Consider the following 27,154-nt stretch of genomic DNA (forward strand, 5'->3'; position numbering starts at 1 on the left):
AATCAAATATGAATAAATCGACTTGGTATTATTTCTTGTAGTTTACATCCAGTGAGCTTGGTATCTAATATGGATACCCTCATTTCATGATGCATGACATGATTAAATGTGCAACAAATGTAGATAGATGTTCTTACTTGCTAACTTTCAGTCGTTGTTTGCATGTTTTTTTTTTTTTACAAGTATAGTGTTTTATTTAGCATAACGTGTACAGCCCTATTGCAGAGCGATAGAGAGAAAGGGCAGGAGCTCCCTAAATCGCTTGCACGACGTCGGGAATTTCATGGTTCAAACAAATCAAGGCTGAGTACTGCAATGTAATAATCAATATACAAAGAAATTAGGACACGTTACATAGGCTGTGCTTTTATTCCATCCTCCAATTTAAAAAACGCTTTCCTGGACCTGCATATTTTGCGTGGAATGTGGATGATTTTAATCCCCGTATTTCCATCCTTCTACATCATGGATATATATAAATATATCTATGTTCTACATCCTCTGTTGCAAACCTACTTTGAAAATGGATTGTGATTCGCTGGTTAATGCACACAGATAACCATGTAGCCAATCACGGAAGCTCTTATTGGTCGTTGTCAGCAACCAACGTACACAATAAACATACCAGGAAGTGCTGTCACAGCAATGTTATACTTAGCGGTTTGTGGCTTAAATAGAGCCAATTATCTAAATATGTTTCTCATTAAATAGCAAACAAGAGTTCCGACGACTTACAGCTCAGCTCAATGAACGCTGTCAGCTAAAATGAATCTTGGGTGAGTCTATTTGACATATTCTTGTACAAGCGAGGTTATTATGGCTAAAATAGCTAGACCTAGCTTGGTTAGCATTAACGTTAAGGTTATCCATGCTTGAGGAATCTTGTAAATGTTAACGTAGTTATTAAACTACTCGTATACTATACCAACCAAAATTAAAACCCCAGTTACAGCCAAATGAGGCCCACATATTGTCCCGTTTTCTGACACTTGTTGTCACCCAAACTGAGGTTGCTAGCTACAGTAATTTCATGTTTATGTCTGTGGTGAACAGAGATGGCCTGATGTTCGAACTGGAAAATGGAAAACCCCGGCTGAAATTAATAAATAACGGTAAACTCACATATTAGCTTCAGAATTTGGACCCTGCGCTGATCATAATAAAAAATGTGACACTTTGTTGGTTTGAATGTGCATAAAAAAAAAAAATCATGTCATTGCAGGTTCCAAGAATCCAAATACGGTAAGTATGTCCTGGCAATACGTTAGTTGTCGCACTTTTCACAAGGTGGCACACTGATTCCATACATTGCTGAAGGGAAGATTTTTTATTTTATTTGATTCCTTTTTTCTTGCCCATACAAGATACTATCCAAGCACAGACCTCAGAATGTTCTCAACTCAAAGCATCAAGTTTCAAAAGAGCCAGGGTCAGAAGACCTATCGAAAGTGCAAGGGAAGCGAAGAGACAGAGAGACCAGGATTAAGGCCACCGCCCCCAAAACGGAGGTCACCAAGAGCGACGTCTCACTAGCTGCACCCAACCCCTCCAAACAAAGGGGCAGAGATGCCGCAGAAAACCACACCAAAGGAGTGTCCAGAGTACAGCCATCAGATCGACGCGGACCAAGCATCAGAGACGGGTCACCAGATGCAGAAAAGGACCTGGCGAAGGACACTGTGTGCCTGACGAGCGACCAGATCCACCACATCCTCAGCTCCATCAGCAAAGCTTCCCCTGGCAGCACGCAGCAGCAGGGGAACACGCAGAGCCAGACCAGACCAGGTGAGGCCAACAGCTGCTCTAACGCTGCAGCTGACTCTCGGCTTGCAGGATCTCAGGAATCAGGTGGCTGAGCGGTTAGGGAATCGGGCTGGTAATCAGAAGGTTGCCGTTGCGATTCCTGCCTGTGACAAATTACGTTGTGTCCTTGGGCAAGGCACTTCACCCTACTTGCCTCAGGGGAAATATCTCTGTACTTTACTGTAAGTCGCTCTGGATAAGAGCGTTTGCTTTACATTTACTAAATGTAAATGTAAATCTCTCAGGCGATAGAAACCGTTGTGTTCTTTGACGCTTGCTTAACCTCCCGCCCACCTGCTGTTGAAGGGAGACAGCAGTAGGAAACGTAGTTCTGTGATTCGAAGTTCCAGGTCTTTTCCTGGCCGTGGTTGGCTGTAATACCTCTAACCTGGTTCTGTCTGAATGTCCCACAGGGTATGCCCAGTCCTCACAGGAGGTCCCCCTGAACGACAGCACAAAAACGGTGGACCACAGAGAGACCCTTAATGTGAAAAGTAACGCCGGTGCTCAGAATGGAATCGCACAAAAGACACAGGAGGACAAGTACGATTCAGATGAGGGGACAATGCACCGTTCATCCCTCAAAACAATAGATGATACGCAGCACCTGTAATGTCATGTGGTTGCGCGTTGTGTCCGTGTCTTGTGGGTAGGAAGGTGACGAGCGGCTTCTTCACGTCCCTGGGAGAAACAGAGAAGGACAAGGAGGCCTTGGAGACCCGGAAGGCCCAGTGGAGGAGAGAGCTAGGTACAGGAGCACCACAGGAAGGGTCTGGTTTCACTCTCTCACTGGAACCTCTTATGGTCGCACAGTCATTAGGTGCATTATGGATGAGAAGGGAACAGATTCACTCCGTAAGCCTACAGACCTTTAACCAAGGAGTGGGCTGAGAGTATAAGAGACAGTTGACTTGGTAGAGGTAGATGGATGCTATGCTATGACACGCTAGGCTAGGCTAGGCCATGCAACTTGTCTCTCAGGTGATGAGAATCAACCCTGTCCTGTTTATTTGTCCATCAGATGAACAGATGACCATGAAGGTGCAGCAGAGGAAGACACCAGAGGTAAGGACGACTCCGAGATGGGGTCAGTCTCACAGGTGTTTCACATAAGGCCTATTTAATGGCGCTCGATGAACAATTGCATCTATCTGAAACACGGCGCTCAAAACAATCCTATTCCTAGCAGATTGTGGTTTCCTTGATTTAGACCCCGGTTCATCCCCACTGTGTGCTCAGAGACTGCTGTCGCTCTGTGGACAGGTAGTAGATGAGGGTGTGCGAAGGACAGGGACAGGTGACGTGGACGTGGACGTGCTGTGGCCAGCACAGAAAGACCTGCCTGCTGCCATCCGATCTGCCTTTGTACTGGGGGTAAGAAACTGCTGGAACGAGATACACAAACATTAGATCTTAAATAAATGATACACAGAAATTGGGGGAAGTTCTCCACTGTCACTGTCAGATGGCTGAGCGGTTAGAGAATCGGGCTATTAATGGAAGGTTGGCGGTTCGATTCTCCGCTGTGCAAAATGACGTTGTGTCCTTAGGCAAGGCACTTCACCCTACTTGCCTCGGGGGGAATGTCCTTGTACTTCCTGTAAGACGCTCTGGATAAGAGCGTCTTGGACGCAATATCCAATAAATAGACATGAGGAAGACTGTTTAATGTATTAAGAAGTTCCAGTGAAAACATCAGAGCTACTGTGTGTCTTCAGTTGACACGTAGCTTCCCAACTAGAGGGAATGCAGTAGTGTCTAGAGGACAGAGAGGAGAGCTTCCATTCCCAAGGTCATGTTTTGATTGGCGTGCGTGTGTGCTGGGCAGGAGGCCACGCCGACGGACCATGCCTTCATCGTCCAGAAGAGGGCGCTGCAGCGCGCCTGGCTGCAGGACCTGGACCAGCAGAGACAGGACGACAAGCTGCGACACAAGCAGGAGAAACAGCTGCTCAACCAGGTAACCCAGACCAGACCAGAGCCCTGACCGAAGGAATACCCCTTCAGCGTGACTTGATCAAGCCATCAGGAAACTGTCTTTTAAAGATGCCACCCTGTGTGTCTGAGCGCCAGAGCAGGTCCACGCTGACTGAATTCATTGGCGGAGCTCTTGGATTGGCCACTGCTCACGCTGTCTCCCTCCCTCCCTCCAGAGGGAGAATAACGAACACTGGGCCAGTCACTTTGACTCCCTCCAGATGAAGCCTCCGCCCCAGCCTCGTCCTCCCCCGGCAGCAGAGAGGGGGGAGTGGGAGGCGCTGAGTCCCCTCAGCCAGCCCAGGACGCTGTCGGGGGCCCTGTCTCTGGCCTGGGAGGCCTCCAGCACCTGTGGAGCCTCCAGCACGGGCCGAGCCAGCGTGGACGCCGCCGGAGTCACACCGAGGGCCAGGTGAGACCTGACACGAGCAGCCACTCAGCATCACCCCCCAAGGAGGCGTCTTGGTAGTGTGTATGTGGCAGGCTGTGTCATGTTTCGGGGGGTAAAGGGATAAGAGGCAGCTCATGTTGTGTTGTTGTGCAGCCACCTGCGCACCATGACGGCCCTGCTCGACCCGGCGCAGATCGAGGAGAGGGAGAGGAACAGGATCAAGCAGCAGGAGCACCAGGTAGGCTGACACCACCTGGGCCTGAGCCTCCCACACAGAGGGACACGCCGCCTCCACCCTCCAACCCTTCACCTCTCCCACCCTCCACCCTCCAACCCTTCACCTCTCCCACCCTTCACCCTTCAACCCTTCACCTCTCCCACCCTCCACCCTTCAACCCTCCACCCTCCAACCCTTCACCTCTCCCACCCTCCACCCTTCAACCCTCCACCCTCCAACCCTTCACCTCTCCCACCCTTCACCCTTCAACCCTTCACCTCTCCCACCCTCCACCCTTCAACTCTCCACCCTCCAACCCTTCACCTCTCTCACCCTCCAACCCTTCACCTCTCCCACCCTCCAACCCTTCACCTCCCACACCCTCCACCCACACCCTCCACCCACACCCTCCACCCTCCTACTCTTCCACCCTTCACCCACACCCCTGGAACCCTGTTCTCCCTTCAGTTACTGTCTGTTGTTATTGAAACATTTTATTGAAAGACTCATTGTATAGCTCTGGAAACAACGAAATCGCTCAAATCACAGGATTTAGGGATTCTGTAAAAAGCTAACTTAGTGACTATTGTCCTTGTTTTTCCCTCTCTCTCTCTGTGTGTGCGTGTGTGCGTGTGTTGTGTGTGTGTGTGTGCGTGTGTTGTGTGTGTGTGTGTGTCAGCGTGCCATCGAGGCGCAGGTGGAGGAGCGGCGGCGCCAGCGGGAGCAGGAGGAGGCGGCCAGGGTGGAGCTGGAGCAGGAGGAGGAGAGGAGGGTGGAGCTGGAGAGACAGCAGCTGCAGCAGCAGTACCTGCAGGACACCAGGAGACACCAGCAGAAGGAGGTGAGAGGCTCCGCACACACACACACAGGCACACACAAACACGCACAGGCACACACACAGGCACACACACACACATATTTTGGCAAATATATCCGTGAATATACTGCAGAGTGATGAGGCTGAAACTGAAATAAATGCAAAGCTGAGGTCAATGACCTCTCATTGACCTCAGATTGACCACCAGACGTCAGAAACGAATTTCCTCCATGTCTGAAATAAAACCTTGGGGTACGTTGTGGTGGAATTTCTATGATTAAATGTCTGAGGTCAGAAGAATTTGTCTTTATCTATTTATTCTTGAAATCAAGGAGGGGGCAGTTCTAAAACAGGATCATAAATAATGTTTGGAGTAGAAAGGCTCTCTATAGGTGTCATGATCTGAGCACTGTTTTAACCACTTCTTCCAGACAGTTACATCATGAGTTCAATAGTTCATGTCTATCAAAAGAGGAACTCTACAATAACCAAGAAAGTAAAAAAGGAAGTGGATTGCACAACTTAATACAGATGATCAATATAAAAAACATAACTTGAGACAAAAAAGAAGAACTTGTCAGCAAAAAATCCTTGGAATAAAACAATCAGGGTTGAACAGTCAAATTTGCTAGACGTTTGTCAGCAAACAGAAACTTAAGCAATACCGTCTTAGGCCAAAAAGTTATGCTAGCTTTACAGAAGTTAAAACCTCAGCAATAATAGTTTTAGGCCAAAGAATATTATAGACATCTTAAAGAATAGTCATTTTCTATTACAATGTAGATGATGAGCTGAAACATTCATGCTTTAGTTATGAAAATGAAGTGATGGTTTGTCTATCCCCCTTTCCCCTCCCTCTCCCTCTGTCCCCCCCTCCCCCCACCCCTTTCTTCTCCCTCCCCGCTCTCGCTCTCCCTCCCCCCTCTCGCTCTCCCTCCCCCCTCTCCCCCTCTCCCCCCCCCCCCCCCACCAGGAGTTGCTGGAGCGTCAGACGGAGCAGCTGCACCAGAGCGTGCAGAGAGCACAGGAGGAGGCAGCCAAGGACAAGCACCGGCACAGGATCAAAGAGCTGGCCCGCAAAGGCCACGACGTGTCCAACCTGCTCCGCTCGCTGGAGGGGCCCCCCACCGCCTCACAGAGTACGAAACAAATGCACCCCACCCAGGTTCCTCGCAGCAGTACACACCAAAACAGACTTTGATGGGTTTGCTTCATTTGTGCTCCCAGCCCTGCCCACGAGGGAGTCCCCCAGCCCCAGGCAGCAGGAGCCGTCCGGCCGGAGAGAGGAGGCCGTCAGCACGGCTTCTCCCAGGAGGGACGCGGCCGTGCAGACCGGTAAGAGGAAGTCCAGCACGTTTCTGAAAAACACTTTCACGAAAACATCCCTTCCTGTGTGTGTTGACATGAATGCGTGTGCTTCCAACAGTGGCCTCCGTCTGGCCCGCCCCGGCGCCACCACAGCAGGAACACGGCGTCTACACCCCCGACATCCCCGTGGAGTACCGCCCCCCTCCCTCGGCCCCTCCCCCTCCCAACGCCAAAAGATCCAGACGAGACCCCAGACAGGTTCAGCCGCGCCAGGGGCCCGGTAAGGAGAACGTCCACAGAGGAGGCGGAGGGGAAGGAGGGGAGGACCCCTACGAGGCCTTCGCCCGGGCAGACGTGGGGGCGCAGGGTGCCCCGGGGGGCGGGCGGAGGCCGGAGTGGAACAGCCAGCGGCCCGTGCGGCGCTTCGTCCCTGCGTCGGAGCGCTACCCAGCAGGCCTGCAGCAGAGCAGGCAGGAGAAGAGGCTCCGCAGGCAGATGGAGCTCATGACCCTGGTGGAGAGGAACACAGCCTCCAGAACCCCCCAGCCAGACCAGAACCAGCAGGCCCCCCTCCTGCACCCTCCCGTGCCCAGACAGGCCAGCCCCACCCAGGGCAAAACCAGAGCAGGCTCACCCAGGAAGGTAGGTGGAGACCATGTCGCTGTTGGAGGGGAAATATCGACGAATCCACAGACTGATTCACTTTCTCGTGACCTTTTGACCGATTATTTTGGAGATGATTTATGTTCAAGATGTTTTTCTCATATTTAGTTTTGTTTGATGATTGTGTTGGTTGATTCGATCTGATAGTTTGTCTGGTTTGTGTTGTCAAGGTGGAAGGATCTGTCAGAAGCATGTCCAACCTCCCAGCCAACCACAATGAGAGGTAAGCCCAAACGAGACTCAACAACAAAAACCAATGTCATAAAGTTGTCAGAAGCTTGAGACCCAGCAAAAAGTGCCAACTTGTGTCTCCAGGGGGCGCTCTCCTCCAGTCCCAGCCATGAAGCACCGTCTCCAGACCCACAGCCCCCCCCTGGAGACTCACAGCCCCCCCTTGGAGACCAACAGCCCCCCGCCTCCATCAGAGTTCGTCCCCTACGTGAGGACAGATGAGGTCTACCACCTGGACCCCCTGGCCCCCCTCTCCAGACCCCCCACAGTCCGTCTCCCCCAGGCGAAGGCTCACCCAGGTCAGAGCCCACAGGATCCTGAAACCTGGAAACTCACCACTTATTCTGCCTCGCTGGTCTTCAGAGCCTGATAAAGTGTGTGTGTGTGTCAGATGGTCCTCGGAGGACAGCAGGGCCCCCCGGGGTGCCTAGGGACCCCCTTCTGAACCCTGAGCTGCTGAAGAACCGAGAGAGGCAGCAGGCCATCCTGAGGGGCCTCTCAGAGCTGCGCCAGGTAGGGGCTGCCATCCAATCACCTTCCTTTCAAGCACACCGGCAGCCAATCAGGATTCGGCACGATTATTTGTAACACTGCTCTGTGACCAGTTATATATAATTGCTTCCGGTGTGTAGGGAGACGTGTCTTTGGGATGGTAGAAAGGTAAACAGGCTGAGCATGTCATAAACACCCACACAAACCGGGAAGCCCCGGAAAAACGGTGTTCAAGGCCGGAGCCCTCCACAAGTTAGCAGTTATTCCAAGGTCACTGATGTCAGAATGATATTTCCCACGCCCAGATACCACTAGGTTTGGACCAATGAGGGGTTGATTTAGAAAAAAGGGGAGGGTTAGGGCTTAGCTGGAAGGGAGGAGACTGAAAGCCGATAGACAAGACCACCTCTGCTCTGAAGTCTATGAGGGGCAGCGTTTGAGAGATCTGAGGACTGCTGTGTGTGTTCCCAGGGCTTGCTGCAGAAGCAGAGGGCGCTGGAGACCGGACTCAACCCTCTGTTCAGGGTCAACGAGCATCGTAAACAGCCGCCTCCCCTTGAACACATGTGACCCCTTCCTCCGCCCACCCCCCTTTCCCGCCAGTCCCCTAAGACAGTGTTAACTCGGGAACCCAGCCGTCTCCAAACCTGCTCCTGGACACATACTCTACTGTGGGTTTTCACCTCAACTCCAGATGTTCCAGGAACCCAACTCAACACGTCAGCCAGCTTATCAGAATCAAGTGTGATGGACTTGTGTTGGAAGGAATATTTGTCTCCAGGAGCAGGGCCGGACACCACTGCTAGAACCCACCTCCTCCATCTCCTGTTCCCAAGTTAACAGCGTGACTAGCTATCCTCAGAGGCACATACCTGGAACAAACAGCACTTTACTTGGTGACGAATGTGACCCGATAGCGTGGTTTGGCCCAAAGCTGGGCTGTGGAAGCCCTCCGAGACGCAAGGGTCGGCAGCCCCCTCGAAGGCACTTCCCCTTCTCCCTCCTGTAGTGAGTAGACGCTGTGGAGTGTAACGTGCTGTATTGGGAGTGTCTGAATGTAGTGCTGTGATAACCTCATTATTATTGAATGTGATCATGTGAAGTCTATAGCGGGTTCCTTTTGGTTTCCGTTGAATGTGTGTTTTCAAATGATTCTAATATGCCTCATGTCCACTAGACCATGAAGTATCAACTCTTAATATTGAGCTAAATTCATTTCATTGTATTGTGGTGTCTGAATTTAAATAAAAGTAGTTTTCTATATACATGTTCTCATTTTACGGATGTTTAAGGTACTAAAGAAGGAACCAGAGTAAATTTGACTGAGTAAATCAGTCAGTGAACATGATATTATGATGCATTGATGATGTGTAAAAGCCTCCCTGTTGTTCTCCTGTGTGGAGCTATGTGTCAGGTCCTGGAAACCACAGCTGAAGACTTTCACGCAAGTTTTAATTTCAACAATGAAAAAATCAAGTATATAAAAATTAAATAATTTAGAACCAGCGGTTTACAACACCACGTGGCTGTAGTTTTACAAAAACAAGGAACCAGATGTACAAACAAAAGCAACTTTGAGGTAAGAAACACAAGATCCAACATCTGAAATAACAAGTGTCAAGTGTGTTGCTCCAATGACAGGCAATCGCTTCCCTTCATCCCCTAGAAATGCCCTTTGTCAGCTAGGATCCAGGTAACAGCCCTTCGGAGGGCTGTGGAGGAACTGAGGACGGACAGTGTTCCTCCAGCATCCTCACAGGCCGTTGAAGCCCCCTCTGTGAGGCCGAAATTGGTTGGGTTGGGCATTGAAGTTCCTCATGAGGCCCTGGGAGTACGGCTGACTGAGTCCCCTTGGCTGGAAGCTCCAGACAGACCCAGCCTGCCCCAGCCCAGGCCAGCCGAGGGGCAGACTGGTGGGCAGTAGACCCCTGATCATGGGGCAAGGGCCTGGGAACGGGTGAGGCTGGCTGCTGAAGATGTTGTTGACCAGTCGAGGGGTCAACAGGCCACTCTGCTGCATGGTCAGTCTGCTCAGGGCTAGTGACGGCCCCTCCATACCAGGGTACAGAGCTCTGGGGGTGGGAGAGGGCAGTATGCCGCCCAGGCTGTGGAACCTCGGCCTGGGGGGGTCCTTCCCTTTCTCCCCTGGCCTGGTCCCCACCTGGAGCCCAGCGCCGGGCGCTGCAGGGGCGGGGTTACCAGTGCTGATGCTCTGCTCGGGGCTTTGAGGCGTGTCTGGCATGTCCATGTCTTTGTTGCTAGGCGCGTCCTCCTCACAGAGACCCTTCGGGACGTCGATGGCGGGGGAGGCCCCGAGGGCAGCCGGGGAGGCCCCGAAGGCCCTGGGGGTGTGCAGGCCGAGGAAGACCGAGCTGTCCTGGGAGCCGCACAGGGACATGTCGCTGTCGCTGATCGTCTCGGCCCCCGCTCGCCCTCGCAGCCTGCCGTGGACGGAGGCCAGGGTGGAGGACACAGCCTGGTGGGCCGGGTCCAGCTTGTCCAAGGAGCCAGGTTCCTCCCCTGACAGAAAGCTCTGGTGGGGGTTGATGTGGAAGCTCCCTGAGGACTCATCCTCCGCTGGCTGGGCACCCTGGCCGGCCAGGGCTCGGGCCATCCTCTCCGCCTTGAACTGGGAGATGGCCTGCCGCAGGGCCTCGAAGTCCGGCTCCGTGGGGGCCCCGTCCGAGGAGGTGGAGGGCAGGGAGGAGGAGGCCGGGGTCTCTGTGTCTGGGACCAGCTGGTCTCTCAGGGCCCGGTGGTAGTCTGGGGCCTGGGGGGCCAGGGGGAGGTGGTGATCTGGGTAGGGTAATGTCAGTTCTGTCACGGGGGAGTGTTCCACTGAGCGCAGGGGGGCCATGTCCTGACACACAGATGGACACTTTATCTCTGGGTCTGGGAGAGACAGGAAAGACAGGAAGGGGAGAGAGGGAGGGGAAAGAGGGAGGGAGGAATGAGGAATACTGGATTTGAATCTACGTGAAAGATTTACGGCCTGCATGGAGATATCAGTTGGCCTCAAAGGCAATGTCTGCAACCAATCAGGACTGACCTTGGACCGATACATTGATGTCTGCGATAGGCTGCTTGTTTCCAACGTCATGGAAGCCGACTAGATCGTAAAAGTTGTGCATGATGTCGTCGATGTTTGCGATGACGATGCCGCTGCTAGAGTAATTGGGGAACATCTCAAACCGTCGCTCTGGGAGACGAGAGGGTAGGAGCATAGTTTAAAGCTGGAAATACAATGTGTGTATAATGCAAGTGAGTGTGTGAGATGTGTGTGTCTGTTGGTGTAAGTGTGTATAATGCATGCGTGTGTGTGTGAGATGTGTGTGTGTGTGTGTGTGAGATGTGTGTGTAATGCATGTGCGTGTGTGTGTACCAGTGAGGAAGATGAGGTGGCGGTGCTGGACGTGCTGGGCCTGCAGCCTGATGAGACAGGCCAGGTCTGGGGTCTGGCGGGAGGACAGGTCACACTCGTGGTACGGTAGGAACTCCACCACCTGCTTCTGCTGGTAGGCGTTTAGGATGTTCAGGATGTTCCTGGCGTCCTTCTTAAACCTGAACGGACCGCACAACGAGACAGGCAGCGAGTCCTTAAAGACATGAATGTCTTTAATGTTGTAAATGTCAACACTAAGTTAGTGGGGCTGGAGTGTGAAGCATGTATTGTGTGTGTGTGTGTGTGTGTAGTATGGAATGTGTGTGTTTAGTGTGTACTGTGAGTGTGTGTGTGTGTGTGGGGCAGCCAGCTCTGACCTGGCCTGCTCCTTCAGCTTCTTCTGGGTCTTGCAGTGGACCTTCCACCTCCACATGCTCTCTGCACAGCTCTGCTGCTCCAGGAACATCAGCAGGGCGCGCAAACGCTCTGCACAAACAACAACAACAACATCAACAACAACACCATCGTCGTCAACAAGAACAACTTTAAAAACGGCAAACAGCATAAACATCATTGTCATCAACGTAATTTTTTTTGTCATAGTAGACATTCTACGTCCACTAATGTGTGTGTGTGTGGGTGTGTGACCCACCATGTGTGATAAAGTCTGGGTTGAGGACGAACTCGTCAGAGACGATGAACCCTCCGGAGACAAACAGCTCGTTGGAGGTGTGGTTCCTGATGTCATCCAGACTGTCCACCCCGGAGAACACCACAGAGGAGAGACGCTTCAGAGACACCAGGGCTGGGATCTGACCCCACACACACACACACACACACACACACAGGAGGCAACTATTCAAAACACACTTCCAACAACACTGGAGTTCCAAGTCCAGTTAAGACCAACAAAACAATATAAAACTGGGCAAACACTTTTATAAACAGCTAATTATTCACAATGTAGCCAGTCTACCATGACTGCCGTCCATTTGCACATTGAAACCAGTAACATAGTGATGTCCTAGACCAGAGGTGTCAAACTCATTTTCACCGAGGGCCACATCACAGGGCTTGGAGTGAGATTTGCTGGGGCCAACCAAAATGTTGCTGCGTACAAGCATGCGTTAATGCGAGCGCGCACTACGTGCGTGTGAATTTTTTTGGCCTTCATTTCAGCGCAAAATTACTTTTTGAGCTTTTTAATAAACATTGCCGTTTTCCAATTGGTAAAACCTTGTCTGGTGAAGGTGATGTCTTTATCATTTCTGGCTCCAAATTGTCGTAAGGGGAAACAGAAACATACATCTAGCTTGTGTGAAGAAATGATAACACACTGCTCATCAATGCTGTTATACCAATCACTACCTCGTATATGTATGTATACCCATATGTCACGTAATACTTAATACTAAAACATGTATCCAATTATAATCAATTGAATTAATAAAGAAATAATGAGATCATGCAACAGGATGCCTTCTGTGGAAGTGAGGCCGGGCTGAGACGAATCTGTGTGTCAATGTAACTCTGGTGTGTGCAGACATTCCAGGGTCAGACAGGAGGAAAGCTTGAGACGCTCAGAGACTGGTGCGAGCACAATAGGGCCTCTCAGCTCATGGGAGTAAAAGTGTCAACTTGGGAGATAAGGTGATGCTGGGACTGTAACTCTTCTCTGTTTAAGGACGGCTTAGACCAGCTGGTCTGACCACCTTTGGATATATTCTGTTCTGAGGCCCCCTTCCCCTTGGAGACCCTACCCCACCTTCCCCTTGGAGACCCTACCCCATCTTCCCCTTGGAGACCCTACCCCACCTTCCCCCATGCATCATCGACCCTGCCCCACCTTCCCCCATGCATCATCGACCCTGCCCCACCTTTCCCCATACATCATCGACCCTGCCCCACCTTCCCCCATGCATCATCGACCCTGCCCCACCTTCCCCCATACATCATCGACCCTGCCCCACCTTCCCCCATACATCATCGACCCTGCCCCACCTTCCCCCATACATCATCGACCCTGCCCCACCTTCCCCCATACATCATCGACCCTGCCCCACCTTCCCCCATACATCATCGACCCTGCCCCACCTTCCCCCATACATCATCGACCCTGCCCCACCTTCCCCCATACATCATCGACCCTGCCCCACCTTCCCCCATACATCATCGACCCTGCCCCACCTTCCCCCATACATCATCGACCCTGCCCCACCTTCCCCCATACATCATCGACCCTGCCCCACCTTCCCCCATACATCATCGACCCTGCCCCACCTTCCCCCATACATCATCGACCCTGCCCCACCTTCCCCCATACATCATCGACCCTGGCCTGGTCTGCCTCACCCCTTCTCCTGGAGACACGACCCCCCCCCCCTCTCCGAACATCACCAGATCCTTGGACTGCCCACCTTGTGCCACCCCAACACCCTGGACATTTAATTGGACTATTACATATCCGCCCTATGGTCTTCTGACCAATCACCCATCAAAGGCACTCCCTCTCTGGGGGTCCCGAGGACAAGGAGACAGAACTAGGTGTGGGCAGAACTCTCTCTGATCTCTGTCACGACCACTTTCTCAACCAAGGGCCTTCGTTTGTTCTATTCTGAGACTCTGGTTCTGTGAGACTGCTGTTGCATCATCTGATTCATTGTATTAGACTACGAACATCCTGTTGTGTTGTTTTCATTGTGTATCTTGTGATTGCATCATTATTTACATTAAACTACAAGTAAACTGGTCCGATCTTTAACTTTGAATTTTTCTCCACTACCCAGTTACACATTCCTTAACAGTATCACGAATATTTTTTACACTGATCCAAATTTTGAGACTGCTTATCGATCCGAGTGTTAATCAGGCGCGGAGTCAGACATTGTAAACATTAGGGGATTAGCCCAAACCTAGGACGTATTCTGGGTTCGATGTGATGCTAGATACGGACTTCCACAGTTAATGCGAGCGCGCACTACGCGCAAGTGAATTTTTTTGGCCTTCATTTCAGCGCGAAAAAACTTTTTGAGCTTTATAACAAACATTGCCGTTTTCCAATTGGTAAAAGTTGTCTGGTGAAGGTGATGTCTTCATCATTTCTGGCTCCAAATTGTCGTAAGGGGAAACAGAAACATGCTAGCTTGGCTGAGTAGGCTACTCTAACCAAGTTCGAGAGCGATACCAACTTGGGTTGAATGCCCGAGGACTTTGGATGAAAATGCGCATGGGGTACGTTTGCAGAATCGGCTGCATGGAAGTGCTGTCATTCAAACCATGCTCTCCTTCACCCACAGGTAAACTTCGAACTTCGCGTTAAACACTGATATGTACACTGCTTTCTAGAGGCAGGATGTCGTCATTTTGCCGTAACATAATTGAAATGCATTGAGAGAGATGTAGTTTATGGTCAACGCACGCTGTAAAGCAGTGTAGACTTATTTCAAAACATAATTCCCATACAAAACATAAGTTCCCATATAAAATGATTCGACCCACGGGCCTTGAGTTTGACCCGTGTGTCCTGTGATGATGTGTGTGTGTGTGATGATGTGTGCATGTGCACCTTGTGGATGTGAGCAGCGATGTCTTTGTTCTGGATGATGACCAGCAGCTTGTCCATGCTGCTCTCTCTGCCCAGGAAGCTGACAGGGCTCAGCTCCAGGTTCCCCAGCCTCTGCAGGTACTCCTGGAGAGGGGACACAACACACACGGAGCGTACAGCGAGGACATTAGGGGTGGAGGGGGGAAAAATATATTCACATTTGAATCGCGATTCAGTCTGCTAGCGATTCAAATCGATTCACACATTTATGTGAATCAAATTTTTTTTAGGATGTTCTTTTGGTTTATAAATAATTTTTTTTAAATCTCGGGAAAATCCCAAGAAGTAGGATTCCCGCCGTCAGACCGGGGGGGGGGGACGACGACAGAGTAAGGACGGACAGAGTAACACGGCAGAGATCGCTGTCGAAAATAGCGATATCCGCGATTTTTTTGTTTTTCTTTACAACATAGTTAAGGCGGCAGGCGTGCAAAGGGCTGCTGTGCTTAGGCTCCGTCCAAAAAATAAAACTTGTTTTTCGATAAGAGTGTGTAAGGACTGAAGGAGTCCATAGTCGTGCCTGGATACCTTGATGTCGTCGTAGACCTGGTTCTCCTCCTCCACAGTGTGGATGTAAAACTGGACTGAGTTCTTCTGCACGTCCTTGATGATCTCCACCAGGTTACTGAACACCTCTGGCTTCAGCTGGCTGATTAGGGTACTGATGGAGGCCAGCCCAGGACCGGGTTCAGCCCCAGGGGCTGGGTCAGAGTCCAACACCGGGAAGGTCCCCGTGCCCGGATGAGGGCTCCCCAGCCCTGGGATAGCAGGGCTGTTCTCTCCAGACCCCACAGAGCCCGGACTGTAGCACATTGGTACCCCATCCAGGTTCTCCTTAGAGTCTGTCTGGGGGGCAGACTCTGGCCCTCCGGGGTCCCCAGGAGAGTTGCTGTCCTGGGAAGGTGAGGGGCCACGAGGTGCCTGGGGAGGGTGAGCCAGACTGGGGCTGAACTGAGGTGGAAGAGGCCATGATGGGTCAGGGACAGGGGTGAGTGGAAAGGGGCCTGGGCAGGGGTCAGGGGTCAGGGCAGGGGAGGGGCCAGGGCCAGACAGACACACCTGGGAGGGGCCAGGGACAGATTCGCTGTTGAGGGCAGTGCTAGAACAGTGCATGGTAGTGTGAGTGTTGGCGTTAAGCTTGTCAGCGCAGGGCCAAGTCTGCTGCCGCGGGCCGAGGACGAGAGCCCTGTGGGACTCTAGAACCTTGTGAGCGTCCAGGATGAGGCCCAGGCCCTCCTTCAGGGAGCTGATGTAGTTGTGCAGGGGCAGCGGGTCGTTGTAGAAGGAGATGTACTCTGAGAGGGGTCTGAGCGGGAGCAGGCCTGGCGGGTGCTGCGGGCCGGGCGGGGAGTGAGAGGGGCTGTAGTGTATGTTCTCGGCCTGCAGGAGGTGCTGTAGCTCAGAGGAGAAACAGTCACACTGATCCTCTAAGAGGATGTCCACGCCGCCTTGGGGAACAGCAGGAAGAGGAAGCTGAGAAGGGCTGGAGGAAGAGGGGGCAGGAGGCCTCTCGTCTATCGTCTTTATCTCCTCCTCCTCCTCTATCCAAATCTCCCCCTCCTCCTTCTCTTCCCCAGGCTGGGCCTGCACAAGGCCAGATTGTCTCTGCCGCTTCCTGGTCCTCCCATCCGTCCCATCCCCGCTCCTCTTCCTGTTCCTCTGAGACTGTGAGGGGCTGTCAGAGGCCAGGGGGGTGTGAGGGGCAGGGCGAGGCTCCTGATTCTCCACCTCCAGGGTATTCAGTCTCTCCTCCGGGGCCTCCTCCCTTCTGTCCTCCTTTTTCTCCATCTGTTTCTCCACCCATCTATCCTCCAGCCTCTCCTCCAGTCTGTCCTCCAGCCTTTCCTCCAGTCTCTCCTCCAGTCTCTCCTCCAGTCTTTCCTCCAGTTCCTGGAAGTCTGTCTCTACTCTGTGACCTAGTGACGGGAACAAAATATCCAATCATTTTTCTGAAATTCGTTCAGTTTACTGAGGCTCTTTTGGACCAGACTAGACCTGGCTAATCACCTGAGTGTGTGCTCTGTGCGCTTGTGAAATAGGATTCCCCCGCGGGCTCGTTTAATTGGTCCTCAGGCTCTGGGCTGCTCGGGGCTGGCCTGGGGGGAGGCGGGGAGCTGGTCTGGAGGGCGGCAGTTGCTATAGGAACCTGGAAGAAGCGAGGGTCCTGAGGGTTGTCCTTCTCCCTCTGGCAGTATTTCTCACTCGTCAGACCTGGGAAAAAAAGGAGGGGTTGAAGAGGGGGAATTAGAACTCAGTATGTGTGCGTGTAGATGTGTGTTTATACAGATGTGTGTATGTTTTCAGCTGTTGTGCCTGTGTGAGAGAGACAGGGAGAGGAACAGAACCTGTGATGGGGATGAGGACCCAGGGGATCTCCAGGCCGCCCTCGTCTCCCCCCAGGCGGCCCTCGTCTCCCCCCAGGCCGCTGGGCCTCCTGGACAGCTCGCTGTGAGAGCTGGGGCTGAAGCCCTCCAGGCTGCTCATGCTGCCTGCAGCCTGCTCCTGCAAACACACAGCACACCTCAGTGACACGGCGCTCCACCATCTAGCCTGGTCGCCCCCCGCCTCGCCGCACATCAGGGGCTGGAGGGGAAGGAACTTCACTCTGGGGGCACTTTAAGTGCTTTTCAACAATGTAAACAGTTTGAATTTCTATATTTTTTTTTTATAATTAAAAAAAAAAATATATATATGAAACCATTAGATTAATCTCAGAGGCAGAGGCAGGGTGTAACTCAGGTGCAACTGGGGGCCAGACTACCTCCAGGTAGTCCTTCTTCTCCTCCGCTGGTGTCCGCTTGCGCAGGTCGATGTCACAGTTGGTGGGCAGGCCCAGCCTGGCTATGCTGTCAAACAGCAACGCTTCCGTAGGCTCCGCCCCTTCCGCGGCCCCGCTGGTGCTGGTTCCCATGGCAGCGTTCTTGAGGTCGGCGAGCATGGCGAGGAGCTTGACGGCCCCGGCAGAGCCGTCTCTCCTCAGGTCCACATCCTTCTGACCCACGCCGCCAGCCAGCGGGGCGGGGCTCTGACATCCCTCCGCTGCAGGGGGGCGGGGAAACGTCAATGGATGTACACTTTCACCAAGTCACATTTCCCTCAGGCTGCTTGTGTGTGTGTGTGTGTGTGTGTGTGGGTGTGTGTGTGTGTGTTTCTGGCCTTGTTTACTACCTTTGTGTTGGAAAAATTGAAGATGTAACACATTTATCCTGTATAAGAATTATTCCGTGTTCAAAGTTAGTAGTTGTTTCTATGGGAGTTTAGATTTAGCCTTGGTGTTAGAATTACATAACCGTCAGGGTTAGGAGTTAGAAATAGTTTTAAGGTTAGATGCTAATTTTAAGGTTAACTTGATATTTAATGGGACATGAATCCCTCGTGGATAGGTCAACTAAACGCGTGTGTGCGCACATCTACCTGCTCTGTGAGCTCCTTCTCTCTCCAGGGAAGCCCTCCTCAGGTGTTTGAGTGTCCTCTCGCTCGTGTCCCGCTCCTCAGAGCTCCTCCTCCCCGTCCGGTCGGCCTCCCTGCTCCCCCAACTCTCCTCCTCCGTGCTCCGCTTGCACCTCAGCACCAGGTTGATCAGCTCCTGGACCTGGGAGAACACAGCTCATGGGAACTGGACCTGAGGTGCTAAGAGTGGAGCAGAGCCCCACTCACTGCCCATCCGCCACCCCCCCCCCCCCCCCCCCCCCCCCCCCCCCCCCCCCCCAATGCTGTGCTGATTCATTCTATAGTTTCTTCGTATTAAAAAGATGCCCCGCCCACATTTGAAAACAAAGCCACACCCCTGCTCTTGACGACTCTGTAGCTGCGCAGAGTGCAGACTGCAGCAGTAAGGGACACCCCACAGGCCTTGTCAGCCAGTTCAATTCACAAAACCATAAGAGCTGTGCTGCTCTGAAAGTGCAAGTCAAGACGACAATGAAGGCCACACCTCTAACTCTCTCTCCTCAAGAGGTTATTGAATCTTAAGGCAAATAAACATGGCGAATGGTGGGTTCGGACATCACACCACCCGGCTCATTCTACCAACACAATTTTTTTAACAACCCTCATACGACGACAATCCATTGGCATCTTTAAAAATGATCCCTCTCGTCATAACCTGTTGACCACCGTCCTGTGGTCAGGTGTGTCTCCTACCTTTTGAGGATTGTTGTGCGCCATGTCCTGCACTCCACTGGCCGTCAGTTCGGCGACGAGCCTATCAGAATCGTCCCCGTCAGAGTTGGGGCTGTCGTCGGGCAGACAACCGAAGGCCTCCACCATGTCTTGGGCTTTGGCCACTGCGAGCAGGTACATGGCTGGGCTGTACACATAGGATCGCAGGTAGCCCTCCATGTTCAGCCTGTGGTGTTTGGGAGCAGGGAACAGCTTCCCTCGCTCGTCCAGTTTGGAGTCGTACTCTGTTACCGGGTACTGGCGCACCTAGGAAGGAGAGGTCTGACAGTTAGCGATTTCTTCTTTTTTGTCGGCTCTATCGTAGAAAATGGAAGGACAATTTGACACTGCGATATGGTTCCTTCCATATTCGTGCCACTGTGTGTTGTTGACATTGCATTTGGGGGTTTGATTTTGAGGTTCATGAAATTGACTGGAGAAGACCAACGGTATTCGATGTTTCCTTCTAGAACGTTCCAACTGACCTTGCCCTCCTTGCAGCCACTGAGGTACTCTCGAGCCTGAAGCTCCACCCCTGCAGAGAGGTCAGATGGGGGGTTGCATCGCACTTTGGCCAGCGAGTGATGCAGCGCTGGGATGAAGGTGTTCAGATGGGGCATCAAAACTGGCCTTGATGCCGAGGGCAAAGGTTTCTGGGAAGCCGGGCATTTTGATGCTGGAGGAAAGGAGTTGAAGTATAAAAATATTTTTATCACTTTCCCTCCCTCAAAAAAGACTGAAGTGATTGGTTGTTGTGGCAGTTGGTGTGCTTACAATATTTAGAGACATCCCTGCAGTCCCGGTAGATGAACAGAGCATGGAGGCATCTATTCCACCCTTCTCCTCTTTCTGGAACAAAACCAACCACGTTCATGTGTTTGAAGACAAAAGACATCATACAATGTTTGATTTTGGGGTGATTACTCTTAAATTTCCACCTACCTGAAGGCTTGGCCATTTGCACTGAGGAGACCAGGAAGAGCAATCCTCGATCAGGCAAAGTGTTGACCAGAACCTGTGCAGTAAAGAGGACACTGTTAGCATAGCTTGTCATATGGAAGAAGCTGGCCTAGCTTGTGTGCCTGGTTAGCATTGTTAGGTTAGCGTAGCTAGGTTAGTATAGCTATTGGGCAAAGTTAGCAAGCCCGGGACTACGATAGTATAGCACGGCTAGGATAGTTTGTGGACTATGGCTATATCATTTGCAGACTACATAAGTATAGCTACAGGACAGGCTTAGCCTAGCTTGTAAATATTCATTTAAGTCAATTATTCCATTACGTTTTTATGCCACTAGCTAAACACTATACACTACCTGTATTTCAACTACTCTACCTGTATATGTCTGTATATACCAGATTTGTCGGATATATGTTATATTTAGTTACTGTGGATCTGCACTGTACTTACCTACTCATTTACTACTGTATTATTAACTTACATTGTTGCTACATTGTTGTTTTTGTACTTTGTTTTACTCTTGTTTGTAAAGTTTGCACTATCTCTATGCTGCTGTAATCCTGCAAATTTGGTTAAAAGGATTAACTTATTTTATCTTACCACTTTCTTGGTTTCCAGGCTGTGCAACAATTTGGCCAAGCTTCCTCTCGACTTGTTCTTCTCCACCACCTCCAACAGACTGCCGTATGTGTTGTTCTTCAACACTGTAACACAAACTGAGGTACATTGATACCACAAAATGAGCTTGTTCTGGCAGAATTCTGAAGACACTGTATACTCGAATAGTCAGAATGCCGGATTAATACAAATTATTAATTCCATATAAGAAGGTGCTTGACAGAGCACTCTGTGACCAATCTACTAGAGGACACGTAACACAAACGTTGTTCAGCTGAGTGATCACAATCTCACAACATATCTTATAAAGACTCAGAGCATTTGGTCATTTTAAACAACAATCAATTAATATAAACATTGAACACAATGGATGTCTTAACAGAAAAAAAAAAAGTTATCTAGCATCTGGTCTTTAACACATTCCCAAAAACTCTTAAGTAACCCAGACTTCATGTCTCTGTATTTCCCTTCCTAACCCCTCAGGTCAAACAAACATTCACCTAAATCCTCCCCCCCCCCCTAACTCCTTTACTGCCAAAGGTAAAGAGAGATAAGGTCAGTCCGTCAGATTTAAGTAAATAACACACCTGATAGTGATAACAAAGAGGTGGTAGGAATGGCCTCACCTTCGTGGCTGCCTGCGTAGAGGTTCCTGGAGAAGAGCGCCGAGGGGATTAGCCGACTCACACGCTCCAGACTCATGGCCTTCCCCACCTGCAGCCTCTCTGGCCTGACAAGACACACCAAGTCACCATTATTATTATTATTCTCGTAAACCAAATCCAACAAATTGCCTAAAATGAAAGGTTTATCAAGGATTGTTGAACAGATCATGGGGTTCCTGGGGGAGAATGCTGAATCCTTCTCTGAAGTCACTCTCTCTAGGTAGCGTGGAGGTTAAGTACAGACCTTAAGAGGAGGTTCACCTCTGTCTTCATAACTAAATAGAACCAGTTGGTAGGTTGGTTGTTAATCAATGTCTTTGTAATTTAACTCCAATTCCTTGAGAATCCATCTGATCAATCTTCGTCTGTCCCTGGTACAAGTTTATGTAAGGCTGACACTTGGCAGACAAGCAACATCACACGTTTGTTGAGCCTCCAAGAATTAATAAACTTCCAACGATCACAGTACTGCAAGTCTTTTCGATCATTACTGAACCATGACAATACTCGTAAGCAGGCCTCATACTAGGAATGTCAAGTCTATGATCAGAGCACTGTGAGATCAATGATAATTAATTTGTCTATGAAGTTGTTGGCGCCGAAAATGGCTGCCTAGGTAGGCTCTCCTGCCAAAGTAAATTCCTTGTCTGTGCAAACTTTCATGGCGAATAAACAACAATTCTGATTCTGAAGAGAGCGACTCACAGTTTGAAGGGGAGGAAGGGGGGGGAGAAGGAGCGTAGGCACACTTGGTAGAGGGTGGTGTCTCCGTTCACGAGCTCTCCACTCCACACCACGTAGCTACTCCTCTCTATGGAACACATACACGAGACAACCACGTTAAGTAACCAACAGCGACAGTAACCAACAGCGACAGGCAAATATACTTTTTTTTCTAGGCAAATATAAAATATACAATAATTTATTTTTTGAAATATACATTTTGTTCTTCAAACTTTGCTTTCGTCAAATAATGCTGCATTTGCAGCAATTACAACATTGCAGACCTTTGGCATTCTAATTTTAATCCTTCTAATCATCCATTAGTCTTCTAAAAGGCAATTAGAAAACCCAATGTACCATTCGAACACTGGAGTAAATAGTTGCTGGAAATGGGCCTCTATACACCTACAGTATGTAGATATTTCATTAAAAAACAGATGTTTCCACCTAGAATAGTCATTTACCACATTAACAATGTATAGTGTATTTCTGATTAATTTAATGTTATCTTCATTGAAATAAACTGTGTTTTTCTTTGAAAAATAAGGACATTTCTAAGTGACTCCAAACTTTTGAACGGTAGTTTACTCCATCAGTAAAACACGGCAGTTTCTTTTCCTTAATTTTTTCAAGACAAAGTGTGTTTTTGGAGATGACAAAAACTGTGTGTCTAAATGTTCCAATAGCTTTTGACAAAAGAGACAGCAGGGCCTGGCAAGTAAAAGGACATAGGTTAATAAGAACCGGAACCTACCTTTAGTCCCTTCCGACGATTGGCTGTTAGACCTGGAAAACATTTAGACAGAAGACATTTTAAGGGTTGAGTGAAACAGAATTAAGACACAAGTTTTGAAAAAGATGTGCACCATTTCAATGCAACCGTTTGCCTTTAAGTAGATCTGTCAAAGCTGGATAGAGATACCCTGCCCTCTACACCTCTCCTATCCAGAGATCTGTCAAAGCTGGATAGAGATACCCTGCCCTCTACACCTCTCCTATCCAGAGATCTCAACTTGCACTTTTGGTTGTTGTTATGATTAGTGACTTATGCACTTTTGTAAAGCTCTCTCTTGGAAGTTGCTATGGATGAAAGCGTCTGCTAAATGAATAAATGTAAATGTAAACTTTGTACCTTACCTTAAAGTGGTCATAGGCTTGGTCTGAAGAGGAGTGTCTTTGGCTTTGAACTGGAAGGAGACCACCGCAAAGGGACACACCTGTCTGGGTCTGTCCTTCAGCTCATCAAAGTCATACTCGTAGAAGAATTGCTATGGGAGAAAACACAATGGATCTTCGTAAGACAAGCGACAATGATGTCATATTGTGCTCACAATTAACATCTGTAGATGTATCAAATGGCTGATCTCCTTGGATCTGTCGACGCCCCCTAAAGAAGAAGAGTTATTTACCTGGGTGAGCTCATAGGCTCTGTACGACGTCAGAGATGTTACTTTGCTGGAGTTCTTGGAAAAATGGCTGTCGAACTTGGGTGTAGGGTCAAGAAGGTTTTTAGCCATGTTTTCATAGATGCTTTTTACCTTACCCTGGGAGAGAAAACAAAATAACATTCAAGACAGACAAAATAAAACTGAATGACATTGAACACAGTCAAAATAAAACGGGTAAACAGCAAGCAACAGTATTGCTGAAGAGGCGTTTGGCCTTCACATGATCCTTGATGAAATGATTGTGTTAATGCCCCAAGGCAATGAATAAAGTACCTATCTATCTATAAAAGAGCTGAATGGTTGAAATGATGGGCAAGCAGTCTTTACCTTCATGACCTTGAATATGACGACCTCCCCAGTCACTCCAGGATTGAAAGTGTTAATTTGTAAAAGATCTGAGTATTTAGACAGATAAACACCTGGGGGGGAAACATGTTGTTCCAAACATTATTACATATCTTAAGTTCAAGACAATTTTGCAGTGTACAACTTAGTTACAGACTAGTGTAGAATGTAAACCCAGTGTCCCATATAAAGCAGTAGTGGCTGAAGGAGGTAGCATCCTTCTAAAGATGTCTGGCTTAGTTACATTTACATGTAGTCATTTAGCAGACGCTCTTATCCAGAGCGACTTACAGTAAGTACAGGGACATTCCCCCGAAGCAAGTAGGGTGAAGTGCCTTGCCCAAGGACACAACATCATGTGGCATGGCGGGAAATCAATCTGGCAACCTTCTGATTACTAGCCCGACTCCCTCACCACTCAGCCATCTGACTCCCTTAGTTATTTACAATGAGAGCCTGGTCTTGAGCCATCCTTGTCACACTGACCTTTGCTAGGGTTTCCCAGAGCTGTGATCCAGCTTTGTCCCACAAACAGGCCCTTCTCACAGATCCAGGAGAGCTGAACACAAGGGACACAACACAGTCACCACCTGTCACCTACACATCACACAGGATGTGAGGGTGGAACACTTAATAACAGAAATATGTGCTGTGTTGTGTTGAGAGAGAACATCTTAAAACAGGAAATTCAAACCACCGCATCAACCCTAACTATCTCGATAAACAAACATCCAGCACACAGCTTTGACCCGTAGCTAAAGCAGTGTAGCCATGTTGTTTAAATACTCTTTCAAACAACACAAAAGAACATGGAATTTTGACACAGGCTAGACTGGAAATGTGTTTGCCAAGAGTATCTTAAGAGTAACACATCATAACTGTTTCATTTAGAGCCACAGATATACTATAGTAAATACAACATTGTGCAGAACTGACTGATTTTCTTAACTTTTGTGCTGCCTTCGGGTCACAATGACCCGACCCATCGTTGTGCTGCGACAACTTTATCCAATACAAAAACAAACGCTTTTAACCTTCGTGCTGTGGGGGGTGTGAGACAGCCCGACGGTTAAAAGAAAATGCTTCACTTTATTTCTGTATGAAGTAAAGTTGTCGCAACACGTGGGGGGGTCACAATGACTGAAGGGTCACAGTGACCCTAAGATAACACAAGGGTTTTAAGGTAGCCTACTAACATATCACACACTCACCTTCCCAGCGTCACACAACATAAAGCAATATGTCTCCTCAAGCTCCTTCTCCGTCCTCCCCTCCAGTTTAAGCTCTTTCCTTCTATCTACAAACTGACAACCCAAAGTATAACATGTGAATCACACTCAATCACAAGGAACTTTGAAAAAACCTACATAATCCTAACACAGACCGCACAAAAAAGCGAAACAAGGGAAATCTTCCTCAGTACAAAGATTCGGTTGTGATCTGTGTTCAAAGCAGACCTATTAAGGTGTAATTAAGGTCAACACATACATCTTTTTCCAGCTGCTCGCTGTGGACCAGCCTTGGCTTAGTGTATATAAACATCCCCTTGGATGCAGTCTCCAGATAGTTGGAGGAGAGGATATTCATAATGTCCTCGAATTCCCTGGACTCTGACGACACACACTGGAACAACGCTGAGAAGAAGAAAAAAAGTGGAGAATATTTGATAAATTCCTGAATATTGTTGAAGAGTGTTAGTTTTGGTTTTTTACATTGTTAGATTTGAGGGTGTTTCGAGTGTTTTTCTACATTTTCTTATTTTTGAAACTGGTGTGTCACAACGACAATTATGCTGACTAATGGAAAGATACACTGTGGTCACAGACATTCAGGCTGAGGTGCAATCTGGTGAGGTAATAACACAGATTTAGTGAACAGGAAGTCAACCATGCCACCTTAGTTTCATTTCTCTATCAACCCCCACTACAATGCGCCTCACAGCTTAGAGCATTCAGCATATCTGCTCTAAACCCGAATACATTTATTCATTTAGAATAAACACTGCTAGTCATGACTACAAATAAGACTGTTCATTTTCATGCTTCATTGTTTGCCTAGTGGTCTCTGTAGAGGTATAGCCATTTTCCCTGGCGGGAAACCCATTTTCGCTCTGGTAGGACTGGCCAACACTGAAATAGGCTTTTACCTGTGATAAAGACATTGTCATTTAGTCTAATTTACATGTATCTTTAGTTCAATAACTAATTAAACTACTCTAATTACTATGTATTTACTAGCTAGCTAGACAATTTGACTCTGCAATGCCAGTGGTGTAGATACAAGATGGCAAACTACACACAACATTGTCAACTACAGCAATTATCAATATGAACTAGATAATGAACAAATAATTTAGTCCCGCCTAGGCTAGCTGTATAATTTGGTAGAAAAATCATCCATATTGCAAAATATTATGTAGGACCGCTAGCTGGCTAACGTTAGCTAGCCAGCTAAATAACACATTGCTATTTGGTAGACAGAAAACATGCAAGTACCTTTTTGTTCTTTGCTTTTCCTTGGAATATGGAACCGTGGAAATTGGTCAGGATTTGACTGCCTCCTGAAAGACATTATTCCACTCGGCTTTTCTGAAGCAGTTTTCTCAGACGCTGCTAGTCTTTCCATAATTCCCGATTGCTCGCCATCTTTACTGCTAGATGGGAACTCAAGCAGTGCATGCCTCATTGTTTTGCTTTTTGCTGCAGGAATTTCATCGCCGCAGCGGCTGTCCATCGCGATTTCAAGTTGCACCTTTCGAACAACGAGCTAAACCAACACATATGGTTCCTGTTTGGTAATTCTGCAGGCCGCAAACCAGTTGTTTCACTCGGGATATGCAATGGAGCACAGACACTCCTGCACATTACCCACCATGCTGCTCTCTACCAGCTATACTACTAGCTAGCTACACTACTGGAGAGAACGGCGTTGCAAGGGGGCTGTGGTTTAAGGTAGTCTTTCACATGGGAAATTAATTGTTTATTGCCGCAGTTACAGCACCATCTAGCTTCCGATATGTGAGTCAGACGATAGCAAGTCTCTTCAGTTATAGACTTACATATTTGGTTAATATTAATAATGTACACTGTTTAGTTTCTACCTCTTCCATTTGATTTTTCCATAGATCAGTTTTGGTTGTTTGGCCAATGTTAAAGCCATACACTATCAACATATTATCTACTGTGAGGGAATGATAGCATTATACTGCTGATCAATGCTGCTATACCAATCAATATCTAATATGAATATGTAAACACACATGTTTTGTAATGCTAATAACTAAGATACAAATATTGAATGTGATCAATTGATTTAATAAAGTAACAGATAAGAAACATTGAAATGTAAC

At 49.0% G+C, this 27,154-nt stretch overlaps 2 protein-coding genes across 3 annotated transcripts; one reads left to right on the forward strand and one right to left on the reverse strand.

Moving 5' to 3' along the window:
• The first annotated feature begins 614 nt into the window (after nt 1–614).
• ccdc66 (coiled-coil domain containing 66) lies at nt 615–9,158 on the forward strand. Its single transcript, XM_047024851.1, has 19 exons — nt 615–776; nt 1,054–1,112; nt 1,223–1,242; nt 1,365–1,785; nt 2,217–2,346; nt 2,457–2,551; nt 2,825–2,868; nt 3,067–3,177; nt 3,632–3,763; nt 3,957–4,192; nt 4,325–4,409; nt 5,068–5,229; nt 6,179–6,344; nt 6,433–6,540; nt 6,632–7,155; nt 7,347–7,399; nt 7,492–7,706; nt 7,799–7,920; nt 8,371–9,158. Exons 1-19 carry the CDS (start codon nt 766–768, stop codon nt 8,467–8,469), a joined length of 2,793 nt encoding a protein of 930 aa, XP_046880807.1. The 5' UTR covers nt 615–765; the 3' UTR covers nt 8,470–9,158.
• Nucleotides 9,159–9,291: 133 nt separating this feature from the next.
• Nucleotides 9,292–26,705, reverse strand: tasora (transcription activation suppressor a). 2 transcript variants are annotated; one of them, XM_047024850.1, is made up of 26 exons: nt 26,301–26,705; nt 25,294–25,439; nt 25,017–25,109; nt 24,292–24,364; nt 23,788–23,879; nt 23,422–23,556; nt 23,150–23,280; nt 22,767–22,798; nt 21,995–22,100; nt 21,251–21,354; nt 20,607–20,710; nt 19,989–20,061; nt 19,821–19,895; nt 19,532–19,722; nt 19,029–19,313; nt 18,300–18,477; nt 17,647–17,924; nt 17,231–17,387; nt 16,893–17,096; nt 15,414–16,801; nt 14,847–14,969; nt 11,934–12,093; nt 11,659–11,767; nt 11,282–11,460; nt 10,949–11,098; nt 9,292–10,791 (listed from the first exon to the last, which is right to left on the reverse strand). In XM_047024850.1, exons 1-26 carry the CDS (start codon nt 26,536–26,538, stop codon nt 9,653–9,655), a joined length of 5,943 nt encoding a protein of 1,980 aa, XP_046880806.1. In that variant the 5' UTR covers nt 26,539–26,705; the 3' UTR covers nt 9,292–9,652. The 2 variants fall into 2 exon arrangements, with proteins under 2 accessions (XP_046880806.1, XP_046880805.1); XM_047024849.1 differs by having other exon boundaries at nt 20,607–20,722.
• Nucleotides 26,706–27,154: the final 449 nt, after the last annotated feature.

The sequence above is a fragment of the Hypomesus transpacificus genome, chromosome 9, assembly GCF_021917145.1.
Source record: "Hypomesus transpacificus isolate Combined female chromosome 9, fHypTra1, whole genome shotgun sequence".
In the NCBI taxonomy this organism is placed as follows: Eukaryota; Metazoa; Chordata; class Actinopteri; order Osmeriformes; family Osmeridae; genus Hypomesus; species Hypomesus transpacificus.

Bases quoted from the DNA above. Each gene is read 5' to 3' on its own strand.
- ccdc66 (XM_047024851.1), top strand. The intron at 4,193-4,324 runs GTGAGACCTGAC...GTTGTTGTGCAG, and splicing joins GGAGTCACACCGAGGGCCAG to CCACCTGCGCACCATGACGG. The intron at 4,410-5,067 runs GTAGGCTGACAC...TGTGTGTGTCAG, and splicing joins TCAAGCAGCAGGAGCACCAG to CGTGCCATCGAGGCGCAGGT.
- tasora (XM_047024849.1), bottom strand. From the start codon at position 26,538: ATGGACAGCCGCTGCGGCGATGAAATTCCTGCAGCAAAAAGCAAAACA. The intron at 20,723-21,250 runs GTGAGGCCATTC...AATGTACCTCAG, and splicing joins CTACGCAGGCAGCCACGAAG to TTTGTGTTACAGTGTTGAAG. The intron at 11,768-11,933 runs GTGGGTCACACA...TTGTTTGTGCAG, and splicing joins CCCAGACTTTATCACACATG to AGCGTTTGCGCGCCCTGCTG.